The 22495-nt window shown below is 35.6% G+C and overlaps 1 protein-coding gene across 1 annotated transcript; it reads right to left on the reverse strand.

Annotated features, from left to right (window-relative positions):
• Positions 1 to 1689: 1689 nt before the first annotated feature.
• On the reverse strand, positions 1690 to 21236 carry LOC144445727 (uncharacterized). Its single transcript, XM_078135370.1, has 8 exons — positions 21105 to 21236; positions 16054 to 17973; positions 11265 to 11437; positions 9362 to 9439; positions 6473 to 6839; positions 5982 to 6124; positions 5134 to 5314; positions 1690 to 4579 (listed from the first exon to the last, which is right to left on the reverse strand). Exons 2-8 carry the CDS (start codon positions 17918 to 17920, stop codon positions 4290 to 4292), a joined length of 3099 nt encoding a protein of 1032 aa, XP_077991496.1. The 5' UTR covers positions 17921 to 17973; positions 21105 to 21236; the 3' UTR covers positions 1690 to 4289.
• Positions 21237 to 22495: the final 1259 nt, after the last annotated feature.

Here is a 22495-nt window from a genome sequence, read left to right on the forward strand (position 1 = left end):
CCAGGGCGAATAAATAGTTTGGGTTTTTTCCGCGATTTCCCGGCTTTGTAATGTTATTATTGTTTCACTCTCCATCTCAAGTTAATAAAGATTTAAATATTACATATCACCATCAAAACTCTCATTTTCTGTCCTATTCCTACCGTTATCATTGTCTTATTCGAGTTTACCAACTTTGAATTAATTAGTGCACAGATAATCCTAGAAGAAACTGGTTGGGTATTTGCTAAATTAACATATTTCCATAACCAATGTAAACATCTACTATCTGACTGATCATGACGGTAATACACGAACCACTTTTAACCATAGACCCTACACGAATGTGTGTTTTAACTATCCTACAGACGCTGGCGGTGGTATGGTGTCTGAAGACTCAAGAGTTAACTTCAATGTTGATGGCGCTATACTACTGAAAAAAGGCATGTACGTACGTACGTAAGCACGGATTTTTGTGTACAATGTACCTGGCCGAGTTACTAAGTTGCTGAATTTCCGTAAACGCAAAAAAAGGCATAAAGACCACCATACAAATAAAGCATAAACAGAGGATACACTATTTATGTGTGGTCTATGATTAATCAGAATACGTCAATACACGTAAACAAAATATAGGAAATTCCCTTTCCCTGTCTCTCTTTCTGTCTAAGACTTTTTAAGTTTACGATCCGTGACCGATGCCTCTGGTTCGACGTACGAGTGGTAGGTTTGGTGGTTAGGGGTAGACCATTTGATATCCTGGGGGGGGGGGGGGGGGCTTGGAAGATGGTGGAGAGTCATTATTTTTTTCCCATCTGCTTGCCTGTGATTTTTTTTCTCCGCCTATGCTGCCAACTTTTTTTTCCTTCTTTGAGATATCAGGATTTTTGTACGCCTATGTTGAACACCCACGTTTGTTGCCACAATTTTCTGTTTGGCTTTCGCACAAGGTAATAAAAAGAGTAAAACGATGCTGTTCTATCACACACACAGAGTATACTTAGAAAACTAAATATTTCAATATGTAGTATAATATAATGGGAGGGACATTACATCAAGTATTGTACATTGTACGGAATACCATATAACTCATTATACCCTTTGAAACGATGCCATAGAAGAGTTGTTAGTTCCATTCTCTGTGCCAATGTATGGTTTCTTTCGAATCTAGCATATAACTAACCGTGTTAAATATAGGAATCAGATCTAATCTGATAAATCTGACAGTTTACACATTTACTGCACTTGGTTGGAACGGTAAACTTCACTCGGATGGTGGATGTAACAATGTACACTGTGGTTAATTCACCGTGGCAGTCTTGGTGCAGAAGTAGACAATTTTTTTATGTCTACACAAACAAAGAAATCGCTGTTGTCTAAATGATTACGGCTGATTGAGGCTGGCACCCCTTGGTAGAGGAAATAGTTATTGGACCTACAAGTGCCTTTAATACAGCTATACAATACATAGGGGATTTTATCGTACAATTACATATGGAAAAATTACAAGGGGCAGATTAGAAAAATATTCGGTCTCAACCTTTTAGTAGTAGAGTATTTAGCTAATAGGGACTAGTATTGCTTACAACAACAACAACAATGACACCAACGTTACCAAACAACAACAACAACAGCAACAACAACAACAACAACAACAACAACAACATTAACAAAAAAGTTACCAAAACACAATAGACTTGTTTCTAGATTAGTTTATTGCCAGCACTAGCACCTTCACCTTCAAATAATGCAAGAAATACAAAATCTGGTTCAGAAATATTCTGAAATTGAACAAGGTGGTAGTGGAGAAAGAAGAACATCACTTATGAATCCATAGAACACTTTTGAGATGGAAACTTATATAGATACCCATACAGTTGACTGTGGTTTGTATGACAATGGAGTATAGATATGACAAACATATCATTTTCCACCTCCTGTGTCACAACCGAGATGTGTGAATCTGTTTGATATTTATGGATTCTATTGACACTTCAAGTAAAGACTACAGTGTGGAGGTTCCATTACTACAATGCCTTGAATTAATATACCTATACATAATACCACTGGTGAATTAAATGTCAAGTAGCTGTAACTATATGCTATAATGGTGGATGGAAATGACCCTTGACCTTTCAGGCAAGTGGGAAATTAATCTCACAGAAATGCATGTGTTGTACCTGATGTAATTTACAGATTTTATCCCATGCTAGTTTTTTTTGATAACTTTTTTCAATTTTGAATTTCGTGCAATATATTTTTTGAATTTCATAATTTCAGGAACATGTTCACATACATTTCTACAAGAAATAATATGGTGATTAAAAATAGACGCTGAACAATACCTTTCAGACACTATACATAGACATTACATTGTTAAAATCTGTGGATTTTGTTTAGATAAACATACTCTTATATTTTAGGTACAGCTACTGTGTGATTCACTAAAACAAAAGATTATAGGATGCAACCATTGGTGGCGCACTAATAGTGTATACATAATACAACAGGCTGTTATCAATGGAGCTTATACATCTTCAATATGAACATCTTTATCATTGAAAGTATTTATAACCTGGTTGCAGTACAATGTACATAACTGTGAAAATAAAAAAACTACACCAACAACCAAAGCTGCCAATTTTACACACCAAACCTGACAGGGAAGAATGTACCTTAGAACGAATTTGTTTGAAAATCAGAGTAGCTGAAATCACCTTATACATTACAAAATTTGAGTACATTGTCTTGTGTTCAAGGAAATTGTTAAATTATTTTTCCCCAGAGTAAGAGTGCTCTGTTACTATTTTCACAGGTATAGTATGGATATTGCTACAGTCTGCTGTATTTACAAATCAAGTGGGGTTGCGTCAAATGGAAATTCATCTGTGTTGGTAAACCACAATATCAAATTGAACAAAAATACAAACACAAACATGAAAATTTTAAAATTTCGGCCTTACACGTCAGTCAATTTGTTCACATAGACAAGTGTACAGTTGAAAATTTCATGTAAAATTTTCCAGTGTGTGTTTGGAATAAAAGTTCAATTCGATACTAAATACATATATGTTTGCTCTTTGTTTTGTCTCAATTTGGTTTGATGTCTTGCTATTAAATAAAGAAACATCACTGAAAGTTTGATATATATTTCTGAGATACATACTAATACTATATCAAGTCCTGATTAAATACCATCTATTGAAAAGTTGAAAAGACACACAAGTACATCAAATGACTGCTGAAAGCTACTACATGCAAGTCACTCCAAGCAGCATATCAATTAAACTCAAACGTATATGAAAAATAAAACATGACTCATCAATATCATAACACAACATTTCCATGTATCCTTCAGTGATTAATGGCTTAAACTGTATCACATGGTATGGACTATTGACCAAATTGACCTCAATTTGCACATAGGGAAAGTAGTCACATTCTAGTTTCCCAAGCGCAATATTCATATGGACAAAAGTCTTATCAAAGTGATTTGCTTTGACTATCTGTTCCTGAGAAAGTGGTGTGTTATGAAAACACTTGTTGTCTGGCCTTATGTAGACACTAGCAGATGTCATTTTCCCTCTCATGATTTCTGCCAAACTGGCCTCTGGGTAATCGACGTCTACTAGTTTCTTCATACAGCCAGGCAATATGTGCATATTAGTAGATATGCATAATTGTCTTGTATAATAACAATGCCAATGTAATGGTGTAAAAGTTCCTCTACTTGTGAATTTTGAGGTCAATTTCCAATCTGACAGAGATAGTAACAAATTATAATGTTAATCCTTTACAGGAAGAGAAGGTGGGCTTTTTTCAGAAACACTCCCCAATTAACCTCTAATAATGGACATCTTATACCTTGATCATTAAAACTGGAGGAGGATGACTTTCACATGATTGTGAAATCTAATATAATATAATCTATACTTCTTATATGTAGTGCATTACATTATATCTCAATGCACTTTAACAAAACACAGACAACATTACAAAGTAATAATATGTCATCAACTCAAGTTTTACCTTAATCCCTTGCAGGAAATACCCGATAACCCCTGTGTGGCGACTTACCAACATAAGTTTACTTTTTTCAGACAGTTTTTTTCTTACGCATATTCACAGAGAACCTTACGAGGTCAAAAGGAGACCCCTTGTTTACAGTGTGGGTTCATATAAGCATTTCTTGTAATAACAAGGAGAAAGTTCAACATAGTTATCCAAAATCACAAAACTCAGTTATTAAATGTTGATTGATATCTGTATACCCTATCTGTTTGTTATGAAACAACTGTCCATGTACACATTTATCTGAATGTAATAAGATACTCAGGGTAGGCCTGAGCATCATTGAATATGACAAACAGTGATGGGTTTTGCACATTATCAGTTACACTATCGTACAAGTCTGTTGGATCACTTCCACTCTTTGATGGTGGTACCAATATTCCTTGTTGTCCTCTAGTAAACTCTCCTGTCAGTACTTTAGCTTGGTATACATATCTATTTCCAGTTCTTGGATCAGGTGGTGAAAACGTTGTGGATGCAGAGTAACTAGAATTCACAGCAAAGTAGCTCCCGTGCCCATAACTTGTAGCTGTAAAGAGTAATTACATGATTGTACATAATTACTTGAATCAAAAGCCACAGACTTAAATACATTATACATCACAGCCTTTATTTATTGGTAGGTTGAACTACAGGATGTTCGCATGTAAACAAAATTTTATATCTATTTTTTTATTTGAAAAAAAAATATGTTAATGTGATGTAAGATTGTTTTACATACAGTACACAATAATTCTGATGTATACACAAATTATTATATTGACGGTAAATGAGTAATGTATACATTGGTGACATTCAAGTTCACATCAGATGTTGCATGTTTTCACTGTTTTTGTATTTGTTTCAGTCTTCACAACCCATAACAAACAATTTAAATCAATACACCCCCCCACACACACACACACTTTAGCATTTTACCAGATATCACAACAATGTTTAGTCCTCATTATTATTGACATTATTTGTACTGCTAGTGTTATAATTTAGGAATATCATGACAGGGCTAAAGATAGGCAATGTCCATCATATACACAATAGTTTAAATTTGTGAATGAAGATCACACTTTCAATTCTGTATCTTACCATTCTTTCCTGCAAAACTACTGTAGAATTCACCATAACTTATCTTATCAACATTGTATGCAGCCGTACCATGATACAGTAACTTTACATTATTAATTCCTTTCTTATTTTTCCTGTCCATGTTTTGTTTCAGTACCATATACTTTCGATATAGTTTTGGATTTTGAATCCGTTCAATTTGCTACAGAAAAGAAAATCGCCTTTGTTATTTTATCATGGACTAAGAAAGTGTTCTTGTTAACAAGTCAAGCCAGAAATAATTGATGAGGGGTAAGGTCTCACCATGGCAATACAAAGTAATAACTTTAATATAAATATTCATTGTGCAGTGGCATGTAACTCTTGTTGTACATGAACAATGATTTTTTTTTGTAACCCCAACAGCTGAAACATTTTACTAGATTTACCATTTACTTTTCTCTTTAATTAATGGAAACATTTCACTTTTGTTAACTAACTGAATCACAAATATAGTCTATTGATATGATGTCCTTTAGTACGCAGTATGAACACAGACATCAATTGCATTTGAACAACAACAACAACAACAACAACAATAACAATATTAATGAAAACAACATTAATATTACCAAGTCGAAATTGAAAACATCATACATGACTGCCAAGTTTACTGTTCCTTGGGTTGTAATTGATAATATACTGTATTGATGACTCAGATATATGCATAGTACATTTTCAAATACCTAGTATACAATTAAATATTTTCTAATATCAAAATATGGGATCAAATTACGATGTGCATTTATGGATAATTACAAATTTGTGGCTAAAACAATTTGATAGCTAAATCTCTAAAACACACTGGCAGTCTTGATTTCAATACTCACCTGTACAACAATATATGGTTGAAGAGACTTCATAAAGGCTGTGGCAACAGTTTGGAATTCAGTTGAGTGGACATCCAATAGTACTCTTTTTAGCTGTTCTGCATCTGCCATTTTTCGCCAGTGGTTAGGGAGGGAAATGCTATCTATAATAATGAGTTATTATGTAGAAAAAAGGAAGCGTTTGAATAACATAGAAAACAAGACAAGAAAAAATGATAAATAAATAAATGCATAAATGATATCTGAAAATAGCAAAGTTTGATTATAATGTTTTTTATTATGCTATCAACGACCAGTATGTTAACATTTCTAAGGAACTTTGCAAACTGTCTTCTGAATATAAATTTATATTTTATCACAAGGGTAGGTGATATCTAGCAAGAAATCACATTCTTTGATATTTGAATACTTTTAAAAATGCATGTTGTTTGGTAATATCTTTAAGTGAAGGAAAATGTCCCACTTTTAATAGGAATGGGTACTGATCTTACTTGCTCTCAGGTCTCTTCTAACTGGTACTTTGGATCTATCTGACATATCCATCTCTGTCATAGTTGTAAAGTCAATCATGTATTTCCCACCCTCTATATCCACTGTAACGGACCTCTTATCATCCAAATGTGCTTTTTCAATAAGTCCCATCACTTCATCTTCATACTCTTCATAGGTCTCTTCATCATTCAAATACAACCACTTCACATTCCTTGCAAGCATTTTGGCTTCACTAATTCGTCTCTCCTCCTCACTTATTCTATCAAGAAGTGCATTAACTTCTCTTTGGACTGTCATGACAGACTGTGGAGTTCCTTGAAGTCTCAGTCTTATTACACTTCCAGTGTCTATCTTTTGAAGTTTCACCTACAAATCATGAAAAACATATGTAGGCAAAAAGTGGTAAGTACAAAAGAATCAATGTTGTTGACCCCATGACCCCATGATCATTAGAGAGAAATCATAAACACAACAACTGCTAAATTATATTGTTACAGTAATGATTTTGGAATGTCATTTACTAACAGCTCTGACAAAACACTGACACCCAGATTTGAAGGGAAACCGTTTGTGCAATATTAAATTCAAGACCTTCTGAGCAGTCTGGACAAATTATCCGTTTATGTTATTTTTAGACCGTGAAGAAGAGTCGATATGTTGGTAATAAAATATTTCAACTGTAGAGAAACCAGACTTGTGCTTTTATCAAGTCCATGTCTCCCAATTGGTGCATCCCTTTTGTAGTTGGACTGAGTGCAGTTTTTATTACAAACTCATCAATATATAATACACATATTGTAGTTTCATCTCACCTGCCCTAAGAATATCATGACAATGTCGGACTTATCCTTATGACCGGATATAAAGAGGATTATGGATAATCTATGCAAATGCGGGAAATTCAAGCTGCTGTACAGAGCACTAGCTTCTGGGTCTTGTTTTCAGCATTTTTCTGTGCTTCGAGAAACACACAGGTCATGTATCATGTACAAGTTGTTTGTGAATGTCGTAGGATTGTAACTTGATACACAAATTAGCTGAAAATCAGTCTGTTTGTTTCATAGAATAAAAAAAACCTCTCCAAATGAGACAAATTCCCCTGCAAACAGCTGCTTAGATTGTGTGTCATTCAGGATTATTCAAATATGCAGCATTTGCATGTGAAAAAGCCAGATATAGGGAATGTTTATATTTTGGTTATTACTTGCCAGTGAGTCGATCATCACAAGTTCTCCACCTCTAAACATACAGTCAGTCATATGCAAAAATGGTCCCAGGCGCCGCCAGTCGCATGTTTAACAAGGATAAAATCATCTTGTCATGAACAATGTTATTTAAATTTAGATAAACTCTCCTTTATTTTAATTTGGAATTACTGAACTCTATACTTTAAGATGTGTGGCAATCACTATTCTAATATATACCTATTTCATTATAACTATGTTCTTTATTTGGCTGAATGACAATTAGAAAATTCATTTAACCTCCCACAAGGAAAGGTTATGTTATGCTTTGTCTGCAGTGTCTGTCTGTCTGTCTGTGTCTGTCAGTCTGTCTGTCAGTGGAGTGGAAAGAGGAAGGGTCAGTGGTTTGGAAGGATCACCAGTTGAGGGCATTCAGCAGAACTACATGTAACTCATAAATAATCAATAACTTAGGTAGTCATAATAAAGCTGGTTTATTAAAACCAACAAAAGAAGGTTAAAATTGATTCCGAAAAATACATCAGATTTTCAAATCATTACTTTATTACATGGCAACTTATAGGGAAAAGGTATTTTTTAAAAGAAAAAGAAAAAACAAGGAAACAAAAAAAAAAAACCCAAAAACAAATCTTTGTAAATATAAGAAGAGAGATTGAACATTACACAAAAAACAAAAAGTTGCAAACAAATATGGCCAATTTCAAACCCCTTTGAATAGACAGTCCAGTAAAGTTGTGGCTAGGCATATCAGAAGGCAGGTTGCTGTGAGGTAGGGGATGGGTAATGGTGGATAGAGAGAGAAGTCACTTGTAGTAGTGTGGCTAAAATCAGAATGTCTTTATTTCCAAAGGAAAATAACTTAAAACTAGAGATTATAGGAAGTGAATAACAATTTATATTGGTATAAGGGATATATGATTGTGTCCATCTAGATATGTACAACATCTGTTTATGTAGAGTAGTACTGATATTCAGGAGAACATTTTTTACATCACTGAACATCGGCTATGTTGAATGTTTTGTATGTTTTTTTTGGTTTTTTTTTTAATTTTTTTGATTATTTAAACATTCATGTTAAAGTCAAAAGAAAGTGTGTACAAGTCTAGATTTCTATAGAAAAGGGTGCCAAAACGCCAGGAAAATCCATAGAACATTTATACACTTCTATAGAACGCCCATAGACTTCTATATAATGACTATAGAATTCTATAGAAAAAATTCTATTCTATAGACAGCGCTATGGATTTTCTATTAGACTTCTATAGACTTCTACAGACTCGTTTCTGTAAAGGTTGATAGAAAGTTCTGTGTCTGAATTGAAAGCTGACTTCTGTAAATATAGGTTCAGATATTTTAATGGTGTCTCTAACTTGGATATTAAACTTCTAAAGCTATTTAAATATTTGACCTTGATGATAGACATCACGTCAACAATTTATATATGAAGGAGCATTTCTTACCTCTAATGATATAGTTATCAACATCATGGTGACTCAGCTATGGCTTAAAGACCAATTTCAGCTATTTGACCAGCATTGACTATGAGGGATAGCCACTTGAATGTTGTATGTATGTATTAGACATTACTACATACAGAATATTAAATGTATACATTGAATATTATGTGTAATGTCCAAAGATGTACATACATTGTACGTGTATAGCTTTATTTGCAATACTTACATGTAATTTCAGGGCATTCTCCTGTAAATGTGACCAATCTTCAGCAGATAGTTTGCTGATCCCCTCCTTATCTATGATCTTCAGTGTGTATAAAGCAGAAATTGTGTACATATTTAGGTATAAACACCTTTATCAAGTTCTTTCATTGATAGTCTTTGATGTAATCACATAAACTTTAATCACATACATTCAAGTATTTTCCAAAGATTAAGGAAAGGTGGTATGGTATACAGAGTGACATAACACATGTATCAAATTACAGTTGTGAATAAATATATGAAGTGAAAGTATGTAGTGTAATCCAAATAATTAGGTATTTACTATATAGATATTAACAACTCTTCATAGACAACATCCCCCCCCCCTAAGATAAGAATATTGGTTAATTCTTGTAGATTTTGTCCAATTCTCTGTAGAAACTGAATTTTGAACTAAAAATGCTATTTATAGACACACCCAATAATTTGCAATCGATATTATTAAAATAATATATTGTGTGTAAATAACATGGAATAAAACAATAAGAAAAATCTGTAAACACATTGAAAAAATATTCAAGGATTTCAGAATATATGCAGTTTATGGAAATTTGATGTTGGTGATAGTACCCATTTTTAGCGATTTCATTAAATGTATGTGTTATATCCAATTTTATTAAAACCTGGCACATAGTTGACATATCATATTGGTTGTGTGTGTTTTTAAGGAATGTGGTGACCCAGTTTTTTCTTTTCAAATTTGCATTCATTGCTTACATGTAGTATATACCCGCAAAGTTTCATTGTAACCTATACTTAACTCGAAACTAGTGGACCTCATAAGTCTCCATGTCTTATGGTTCTTGACCTATTGTAAGCCTAGTTAATATTTTCATCAAATATGGCTATGACCATTCACTAAAAAGTGGTATGAGTAATTTTGGGAGCAGGACAACCCCCCCCCCCCCCCCCCGACAACTGCCCCTGGACAACTGCCCCCAAAGGACAACTGCCACGGACTACTGCCCCCTAACGGAAAAAAGCTAGTATTACAGATGAACGGGTTTGTCATTCATTAAAAAGTCACCGTTAAGTTAAAGCATCATGCCGACTTTTATAATTGTCATAACAATTATCACAGATGACAATAGAGTAAAACGTGCAAATGTGAGTATAAATAAATTGATTGATTGATTGATTTTTATTACCTGTACAAGAAATAATTTCAGATCACTTGCCTACTTTTATGAATGATGTAACAATTATCACAGATAACAATAGAGTAAAACATGTAAATGTAGTGAGTATAATGTATGCAAATTGCGGCGGTAAGTTGCCGACGGTGACTTTTTAATGAATGACAAACCCATTCATATGTAATACTAGCTTTTTTTTCATTCGGGGGCAGTAGTCCGGGGGGGGGGGGGGTGCAGTTGTCCTTTGGGGGCAATTGTCCGGGGGCAGTTGTCCTAGAATCGAGTAATACAATTAATGCACTAATTGTTTAATTTCTCTGGTTTTGTAAATTGTTATATTTAATTTGTAAGAAATAGTTTTGATTATAGTAATAATTGGTCATTAAAAGAAATCTTGCCACAAATATAATAGGGTTAGATACTTGAATGGAGAATGCAACTTACAATTTTTATGAGTTGCAGTAAATACTTATTTTTAATGGCAAATATGGCTGCCTTTTGGCATGAAACACACACAACCAATATGATATGTCAACTTTGTGCCAGGTTTTAATAAAATTGGATATAACACATATATTTAATGAAATGATGTATTATGCCATGGACACACAGGCACACTGATGATGGACACAAAGATGAATAGATGTACAGACAGATTAACTCAATGTAACAGCATCCAAATGGGGGGGAGACACAAGGGCTAATGTATTGAAAAAGCTGAAAACTCACAATGTCGACGATCTCATCAGCAAGTATTTTCTCTATTTGAGAAATTGCACCTTTCACATCATTTTCAGATGCAGCAAATATGTACAGAGTGATTGCATCTCGTATGATACCAGCTTCCTTCTCAGCCCTTTTCTTTCCAAATACTGCTTCAAGTAGTGAGCTATCAGTATCACCTTCAGAAATATAAAGAACCTGATGTAAACTGAAAGTGCTACCTTGGGTTAGTTTCTCATCATTAGGTTGGTTTTAAGTTTGACAGAATTATACCAATTAATTTTAAACATTTTTGACAATCAAACATTTCTAAGGTAAGCAAGATTTAACAAAACTTTGTAAGTTAAATATAAGTAGCAATTTGATAAGGGTGTATACATATCAAGCACATATATATACATTATGATTACTCCAGGACCAATGGTCAATATTTTATGTTGTTTGTACAGTTTAATTTTGCTCACTAAGAGATGATGGAGTCATGATGGGTGAATGGTTAGCGTGACTGGCTTGGAATCTACAGGTTGCAGGTTCGAGCCCTGTCGCTGCTTGCTGTTTGTTTCTGAGTGGCTAAAGTCCTTGGGCAAGATTTGAACCACGACTGTGCTTCAGTCAACCCAGAAGTATAATTGGGGACCTGGTAGGATGTAGGTTGCAATGTGAAGACTTTAATCCTATGCGCTTAAATGGCTGCAATGGATTGTATGCTCCCCGGGGAGTTGAGGAAGACTAAAGGGCCGTTGTGCCGTTCTGATCCGAGCCAGGGGTAATAATTGTAAAGCACTTTGAGCACGGTGTGGGAAAGCGCTATATAAGAACTGAACATTATTATTATGATATATTTGACATATGTCTATGAGCTGTGTACATGTAAATACAGAGTAGCAGGAGAAATAGTTACAGTAAATGGACTTTTCTCTGGCTGCCAGCTTCTACTAGACACCTTAAATAACTCATTGCAAGTACTAAAACTAAAAGCTGCATCAACAAACTTAATGGACAAGGACATGTGCATTTGGTTACAATCAATTGCATACTAAGTTATGAAATTTGAATCTTGCACACTGACAGTATTGTCTAATTATGTGAAAATCAACAAGCTTGTAGGTAACAACTAACATGAACTTTGTTATAATCAACATATATACTAAATTCTAATTTTTTTATAAGCTTGCATTCTGAAGATGTTGCCTAATTATCAGACATTGTTATATAATATGCAAATGCTACATTAATATTAGTAGAACATGTTTACTAAAACCTAACCAGTTGTCCGCACTAGCTATTAAAATCTCAGTGCCACATTTTATTTCAAGCAAGCCATGGGTTTTTGAGATATTGATAATACAAACAGGAATAAATACAAAACAGTCAGACGGACAGACAGACAGACAGCAGGGGCTAATACAATGGCGCTGCTGGTCTTTTGATATTTAGTAGCATAGTCAAGGTTAATACTCATTACAAGATACTTGCCCACACAGATTAGCCCAGTGTTGCTTTACTATTCTTGTTTACAATCTGTCCTTCTAGTGTTATAATTATAGGTAAAAGGGTCTGTAAAACCGACAGCAATTGATAAGACAGATAAACATTGGAGTGCCCAGTGACTAATACACATGTATCTTATCAATATCAAGCCTTATGATATAAAACCTTATCTTTGGATATCTGTTTTAGATGAACATTATATTTGTTGAATGAATTGCAGCAACAGTTACATCTCAGATTGTACAGTTAAGTTAATTTAAAGGGGCATGCCGCATATGCTGAACATACATACATACATACATACATACATACATACATACACACACACACAGACAGACAGACAGACAGACAGACAGACAGACATCATCAAGAAACAAGTCATTGAAAATGACAGTCCCCGCTATGGTTGGGTTTTAAGGAACTGGCAGTTTATGTTGTCATTTTCAAACCTGGTTAATGTTGTTTGGCCTCATATGGTTGTTTTTGATATCACTACTCTGTTCAAGCATGTCTGAGTTATGGCTTTGGACATGAAAACTGCGCCAACAAAATGGTTGCCAGGCAGCAATATCGGATTGTATTAAAACGAAAATAGATATGCACATGTATGTCATAGAACGCTGTGCTAATACCAACTTTGAATGAGATCTGTTCAAGCATGTTTGAGTTATGGATTTGGACATGGAAAATTCGCAAACAAAATGACTGCCAGGCAGCCATATTGGATTGTATCACGACAACAATGAATATGCACATGTATGTCATAGAACACTACCCTAATACCAACTTTGAATGAGATCTGTTCAAGCATGTCTGAGTTATGGCTTTGGACAGGGAAAATTTGCAAACAAAATGGCTGCTAGACGGCCATATTGGATCGTATCATAAAACAAATTGACATGCATATGTACGCCATAGTATGTTGCCCCTGTACCAAGTTTGAAAAAAATTGGTCCAAACATCACCAAGAAACGGCTCTGGACGGACAGAAGGACACACGGACGGACGGAACCAAATCCATAAGTCCCCGCCCGGCGGGGACTAATGAACCATTCTACTACACATATCTTGAAACGTCCAAATGGACTTTCTAAACAATCTGCTCAGTAACTTTTTAGTTCATTTTTTTCCAAAGTCCCCATTTTCGGCTAAAATCACACGGCTATGCTATGGTTCTATTGTTTCATCTGAACAATTTTCAAACTAGACACATCAAAGAATTATTCCTGCGAAAGTCACATCATACTGTGAAATGGAAATGCCCCTAGGGACCAGTCAGTTTCTTCGGCCTGGGGTGGGGGGGGGGGGGATTTGTAGGGGGTCACTCTGTTTTTGATATTGGCAATCATGCTGTTTTGGAAATTGTGGATGGGGGTGGGGTGGTCATTGTGTTTTGGATTGTGATGGAAGAAAAAAATCCTTTTCTATACAATGGCATATATAGCCTTATCTGAGATTTGTTCTTGTCCCTGATTCTTACATGAATTCTTTAATATTACTTATTAGTTCTAACATAACTATACATATACATGTATTACCAAGCTACCACACTATTTACAGAACATGGCATGTAAATGCTTGGCTGTTTCACAATCAATGCTTCACTTATATTGCACTTTGGGGCAAAAGTGAACTTGAAGGTTTCGTATTTGGTAATATTCTATGTTTATAAAAAAAGTTAACCTAAATTGTTCTACTCGTCCGAGTATGAACTTGTCAGAAGAGATTAATACAATTTCTTTTTTGGGAACTACATGTTATTGACAAGTATGCAAATCACCACATCTCATCAGATTCCATTTTCTATTATACACTAGGTATGACCACCTAAAGTTCTCTAACATAATGGTGACTTTACTATTCGTGCAATATTAATGTCCCTATACCAACGCTACAAGCCCATTTTTATGTGACATGGGAAACTTATGTAAAACTTACATTTACGTTAGCTTTTCGAACCTTGGAAACATTACCTCAAAGGCTATAAATAACCTAAACATTGCATTAATAGAAGCAAAAAACTGCAGATCTGCCAGGGGGAAACTCCAAGGACTCCCAAACCCCCAGAGGTCACTCAAGCATTCAATCAACAATCAGATACACCAACAAACCTGGTATTACACTTTTCTTAAATACTTTCACCCTATTCTAATTTGAGATGATATTGTCTTTTACATGTAAAGATTTGAAATTTTTGCCAAGATAGTCTAAAATTGCCTTAAATTCTAAATCTCCCCTACCAATGATACTACCATTAGATGTGCTGACTTTTACTACATGTATATAATGATGCCATTCAACTTTTAAGAATATATTTCAACCCTATGTTAGTTATAAAGAATAGTTTTAGATACTTGATGGTGCTGTCTTGTAAAGCATGAATTAAGTTATCGCTTGAAAGGTCTGAATAGCCTAAATATTGGCTTTAAGAGTAAAAATCCTCCAGGGCTTCTAGAGGGAGACCCCTAGGACCACCAACATGAGGTGGATATATCCCAGTCTCAAGCTCTTCCCCCTACCTCTTACTGTCAAGGTGCTTTTAAAGTATAATTCACAAGTATTTCAACCCTACATGTATTTACTTGCTTTTTACATATTGGTGCTGTCTTGTAAAGCTTGGAAATTATGGTTTGAAAGGGTCTGAATAGTCTCAAAATTGACTTTTCAGAGTAAAAAAACTCCAGGGCTTCTAGGGGGAGACCCCTTAGGACCCCCCCCCCTCCCAAATGAGGTGTATACATCCCATTTTCAAGCTCTTCCCCCTACCTCTTACTGTCAGGAAATTATTTTCTGAAAATGTCTAGTCTCAAAATTGACTTTTCAAGAGGTAAAAACCTCCTAGGCTTCTAGGGGGAGAGCCCTTAGGACCCCCCCATAAGAGATGTACATACTCCGCTCTCAAGCTTTCCCCCTACCTTTCACTGTCAAGATGCTATTAAACTCCTTTTGGAATATATTTACCCTGTGTAGTCAATAATTATAATTATGATAGTGCTATCCTGGGATTTTATAAAGTATTTGCAAGACAGTCAAGCAGTCCACACTGAGTCACGATCAAAAAATACCTGTCATGTGAATATTATATATGGTGGTGGTGGTGGGGGGGGGGTGTCATCATGTTTTAGAATCAAGTGATGGGGGGGGGGGGGGGGTCAGCCTGTATTTCTGTATTTGGTTTTACAGATGGGGGGGGGGTTCAGAAGTCACCGTTCAGTGACTTTTTGTCGGCCCGATTTAAGAATCCACCCCCACCCCCCACCTCCAGGCTGGAGAAACTGACCAGTCCCTAATGTAAAATGGTTACCTTTATCTACAGATTTTCCTTGCATGGTAACTTTGAGAGGATCTCCCACATCTATCCTACAATTATGGTTTCTCTCAATCATTCTCAAGTAGTTTTGACCCTTTTCTTCTTGGAATAAATTGGTTATCAAAGGATTGTCAATTAAGTATGGATGTCCATGGACATTATCTATTAGCTGTTGCAGTTCTCGCAGTCCTGATATCACGTCATCTCCAGTTCCTTTGATGACAATCATGGAGGGCCTTTGACATGCTTCAATGTGTAAAGGCATTCTCGTAGCTTGCCGCTGTATTCTTGCAATGTCGCCCTTCTTGAAGTCAAAGATGTACCGAACTTTACCTGCTTCCAATGGTATCGAATGTTCTATAACAGTGTTCAACTTTATGTAATCTTGAAGAATTCTCATGACAGTTGGCATGGATTTCTCAAAGCCAGTCACTAACACAGTTTGTGTTCCACGTTGACGCACCTGTGTGATATTTATGGGATGTTCTTCTTGTAGGTATGTCACCAAGTCATTCCAGGCTGCCTTACGAAGTGCGTCTTTACTTTGTGGAAGTATGGGTATTGTTTCTTCAGAGACACTTCTCTGTATCACATCAGTAGCATCTTTCACATCATTACCACTGACACCATAACACTTGATGTCTTCTCCATCGACCAAATATGTAGCTTGGAGTTTTCTTTGTCTGAAGATTTTATGAATTTCACTTGAGACTGCAGGAGACTTCAAAAAGTCACGTAGAGACTGTGTTGGTGCTGTACTTAGTAACATCTCATTTACCATATTACCAATGTTGATTCCAACTGGATGACCACTTCTCAAAAACTGTAAATATGCACTCAGTTTCCTTGTCTCTTCTATCACTGGCCCTACAGGATTCTTGTTGAGATGACTACCTTCTGCTGCTTTCTTTGCAGATAGTATGTCAACAGCACTACCAAATCTGAGTACATGTGTCAAATAGGAATACATACTGTCAACATTTCCAAGGTAGAGGTCAAGATGTTCTTGCTCCATTTGTATCTGCTTATCACCAAGCTGATACTGTTTTTGTAGGTCATTCAGTAGTCGATGCTCTTCTGCAGCAGCAGTATCGTGGGTTTCCCTGATAGCAGCTTTGATCTGTGTTGCAACCTTTCCATGATTCTGGCGTAAAGTTTTGGAAATCTTGCCCACATCTTCTTTTGCTTTCTTTAGTTTCTCTACATCTCTACCAAGCTCATCAGCATACTTTTTCAGGGATGGTGTATACTTCTGAAGGGCTTCTTCAGTTGATATGACATCATGATTTGGTGATTTATGTTTGACAACTGTGCATTTGTAGCACACAGGGTGTTGGCAGCTGTCACAGTAGAATTCTAACTGACTGCTAGGATGGACATCACAGAATCTCGGCTGCAGTAATTTGAAGTGTTCTGTTTCTTTTTTTTTATTGTACTCCTCCATTGTTATTCTTTCATGACCTTTAAGCAATCTCATGGTTTCATGAATCAAATCACACTCTGTGCAGAAATATTGTGCACAGTCTTTACACCAACAGCTTGCTTCCTTTTTACAATTTTCACACTTTGCTGCCTGCGTGGCTGGCCCTGATTCAGAAATCAGATCCATTAAGTCATTCAGGAAGGTGTTATCTCTAAGTTTGGTCACCCCACCGGAGGGCAAGGGCCATTCAATGCGACATGTAGGACAGCTTAATTTCCCATTATTGGCTTTGATCCATTCAATGAGACACTGCTCACAGAAAGAGTGAAAACAGTTCAATATTTTGGGTGATTTATACCTTTCATGGCACACAGCACATTCAAGTACACGTTCGTCAACTTTCGATAAAGGTATTGAGTCACCAGATGCTGTCGCCATTTTGAGATTCAATGAAATGTCCTCAGTTCATGGAAATGTCTTCTTTCTAATTTCTAATGAAGAACGTACAAAAACATAAGTGTTATTCATTTTAGGGAAAAAACCATTTAATTTCGGGGGAGGGGGCAAGAGGATTTGGCTTCAACAATTTTTTTCTTCAGCCACCACATCAGCAATTTTTTTTCCAATAACAACTAGTAAAAATACCGCCAATGGCATTGTAGCACAACTGTACAGTTTTTTTAAATGTTTATCCATATGGTAGTCCATGCTAACAAGAAGTATTCATTTGTCGAATGACTATCCAGTTGCCTATCCTACCATTTTGCTATCTTTACGATATATGCTATCATTTGGCTGTTGCTATGGGTGTGGTCATGTTGTTAGATATATTTGCATACATTTTAAAATATTTTTGTTCACTTGTGTATGAATTCCTGATATTATCTTTGCAATATACGTGATCATTTGGCTGTTGCTATGGGTGTGGTCTTGTTGCTAGGCACATTTGCATACATTTATTGAATGTCTATTCATTTGTCTTTCAATTCCTGTTATATTTGTAATATACGTGATTATTTGACTGTTGCTAGGGCGTGGTCTTGTTGCGAGGCAAATTTACATATATTTTTATGAATGTTTATTCACTTGTCTATTAACCCCTGTTGTTATCTTCGCAATATATGTGATCATTTGGCTGTTGCTATGGGCGTGGTCTTGTTTCTAGGCAAATTTACATACATTTTTTGAATGTTTGTTCAATTGTCTATTAATCCCTGTTGTTCTTTGAGCAAAATATACTGCCATTCGGTTATTGCTAAGTGCGTGGTTATCGTTGCTAGGGCCAATTAATTGTGTCAAAATATTTGGAAGAAAATCTGTAGAAAAACCACTTCTAGAAACATCTCACCAAGTTTCGGTCTCATTGACAAAGTACTTTTTGAGATATAAATTTTTGACCAAAATTCACATTTTTACACCTAATTTGCATATTACTGATGAGATCATTATTATGCTTAATATTTCTTCATCTATACACTCACAGATACATTTCTCTTAAATTTCAGCCCAATCTGCTGTGTAGTTTTGGAATTCTAGGTTTTTGACCAAAAACAAACATTTTTAGCCCTAATTCGCATACTACCAAGGGAATCATCATGTCATGAACAAATCTTAATTTACTCACATCTAAGAATGTCCCCATCAACTTTCATACCAATCTGCCCAGTAGTTTTGGAGTTTAAATTTTTGGACCAAAAATCACATTTTTTAACCCAAAACCCACATCTCTGATGCAATCATTTTCATTTCCCAAATAGACACCAGAAGTAACATGACCACCAAATATCAAAGCAATCAGTCCAGCAGTTTTTGACTTAAGTTGTTTACACACACACACACACACACACACACACACACACACACACACACACAGACAGACAGACATACAGACAGACAGAGACAGACAGGCAGACAGACAGACAGACAGACAGACAGACACTTTGCCATGCCTATAGCACTACTGAACCTTCAGTTCAGTTGTGCTAAAGAGAGCTTTCTGGCACTACTTTAATATGTTTATTTTATAATAATACCTGCTAAAAAGGCAATGTTTGAGAGAGTAGAGGGGAGGGGAATTTTCCTTTGGTCCTTGGAAAATTTTGAAATTCAAGGACTAAAAGAGTGCTATCTGATGCTATTTTAATTGAGGATTAATATCCTCTCTTGCTCAGGATTGGAAGTTGAATTGAGAAAACTTAGCCATAACACAGAGAAATTCTCTAACTAAAATGTTGCATGCCATACCATTGAAAAAATATTTTATGATTATTAAAAAATTACAGGATTCAAAGTACTTAATTAAGTCAGGTCAGTATTCTGAAGTAATTTGATTTGATGGTACTCTTTTGTTTTGTTTTGTTTTGGCATTTGACGACAGGTAGTATACTCATTTGTCAGTTTATTTTGTTTGTTTGTTTACTTGTTTATTTGTTTGTTTTTGTTGGTTTGTTTACTTGTACGTTTATTTTGTTTTGTTTATATTTGTAAACAGAACTAAATGAGCCTGAGCACCCTGTGGTTGAAACAGTATCAATGACGCTTTGTTATGGCACAGAGAAGTGTTTTGATTTCCCGCAGTGCCGATATCTTTGAAACCCCACTTACAGATCCCACTGGTGAAATTTATGCAAAATAATGTTGTGAAGACCACAGTTATCACGATGTGTCTAGTTCCCTCAAACGGGACGGGTCAACGCAATCGATAGTAACCTGTCACTGCTCCCACCCACCTCCCCACTCAGTTAATAATTCATATTGGATTGAACTGGACAGTGAGAACTGAGTATTGGGGTATAGTCTGGTGGGCTGTGAGAGTGGGTAGACGAGACCATTAATTTTTATTGCCTTGTATCGAGAAAAGACAGTATTAAGTTCTGCACTTACAGCTCATTTTTTTTTCTTTTTGCTCATTGAAAGCAATTTATTTTTTCATCTTCAGTTAGTCAACAAATTTTATTTTTCTTTCTTTTTCTTTCCTTTTCCCGCCCCAGAAATCAAATGGTGTATCCATTAAGAGGGAATATATACTTGTCTGCAGATCACTTAGGCACCTGAGCCTGCGGCTTATATGCCGTCGCCATTTTAAGGTACTATGAAATGGGCCTCAGTTCCAAGAAATGTTTTATACTAGCTTGGTATAAATAATCGGCTTGATAAAATGAAAACGGAAATTCATGACTTCCCAAGTTCTACTCAAGTTCTGAAAGATTGAAATTGTTTATTTATCAGATGGTCATGGCAACTCCGGATCCTGCTTGCAGGCAGGACTAAATTATGAAAATGACCCAACATTTTCGGCATTTAATCCGTCTGCTAGTGCTACAGTGTTTACAAGCAGAACTACGTGCCATACCAATAGCCATCATTGGAACATATACTGACAACCGGTGTACAATAATTAGCATAAGTTATCAACCTGAATCCTGGGCGATTGGAATGATATAAGCTCTATCGGGGTGACTTACAGGACTGCACCTATAAATTGCAAAACAGTCTGCAATTCGAGGTAATAACCGTACGTTTATACATTTCAACGACCAGGAAGTCAATTTTATTTTTACGTTAATTAATGGACACACATGTAATCGAGAACCATCTGGGGAAAAAAAATTATATCACTTACCGTCAAAGTAGGGACACACTAGCAGTATTCGTGTGACGGTGCTTTTCAGAAATCAAAGTAAAAGTCAAATCGGGGAGTCAAACAAGAAGATCGCTTTGACGACGAAAACTTCTGACGCAGGTTGTATTACGGTTGACCTGGTATGACCTGTAAGAGATTTACTCACTAGTTTGTATTCCTCCGCTAGTAAATAGTTCTACATAGATATGTGAGATGGTACATCACATCACTGTACACAAAATTAAATTATATGTTATTGTATGGAATAACTGAAATGCTGTGAAAAATGCAGCCCCTTAAATGCATTTTAGTTTTCTAATTTATTTTCGTTTTGGGGACGCACAATTAACATCTACAACTAAACTAAAGTTATCCATCCGCTGGTGCCGGGTCGCTTTAGTTCAGTTCACAGCCCGTAGTGGTGCTGTCAATGTTAATGATTAACAGTGTCTCATGTTCGCTTGCACCGCGACTGTCTAACAGTATATATAAGGTTCAATGTTTAGTCAACCCAGATCACAAGGGACTTTGGTTATTTTGAAGAAAAACAAATACACAAACAAATAAACGGCAAATAAATTAACAAACCAACAAATAAGTATATCACCTTGACAAATATTATAACTATATGATGTGATTACATAACGTGTCTACCTATGTTTAAACTTATCATCGAAAATCACACAAAAACACGAAGAAACCCCCCCCCCCACCAAGAAAGAACACACAACAACTAAAAAAACACGCACAAATTTAAAAAAACAAAAACAAACATACTCTCTATTTTATAAAAATCACACCGGCGAACATTACTATCCTAATTATTAATCGGATCCACATTCAAAAATGATGAAAGTGTGCAACGCAGAGCTACCAAGTTAATTCCAGGATCTAGAGAATTGTCATACCAGGAAAGATAAGGCGTCTGAACTTACCAACTTTGGCTTACCGTCGTTTACGGGGAGATATGATTGAACTCTAAAAAATTATGTCGGTGAAATATGACACTAGAGTGACTGATTTTGTCAATGTCAGACATTGTGACACTAGAGGGCATCAATATAAACTGTTCAAAGTCCATACAAAGCTGGATATTAGAAAATTTCTTTTGTACATAGAAGTATAAACGACTGAAATAGACACTGGGAAGGACTTGCAAATGAAATTTAAATTGAAGACTATGCAAGCATACGCACTGATAAGACTTTAATTAATCATGATCTGATATCAGAGGCCTAAATAAGGCCTAAAATCAGAAATATACCTGTATACCTGTATACCTGTATACAAGTTTTCGTTATATATAGACATAGTCTGGTTGCCAAGTGTGGTATAATATAAAACCACAGTCTGGTCAAAGTTCCCGCGATTAGCACAGAAAGTTATATGAA

Source organism: Glandiceps talaboti, chromosome 14, assembly GCF_964340395.1.
Source record: "Glandiceps talaboti chromosome 14, keGlaTala1.1, whole genome shotgun sequence".
Classification (NCBI taxonomy): Eukaryota; Metazoa; Hemichordata; class Enteropneusta; family Spengelidae; genus Glandiceps; species Glandiceps talaboti.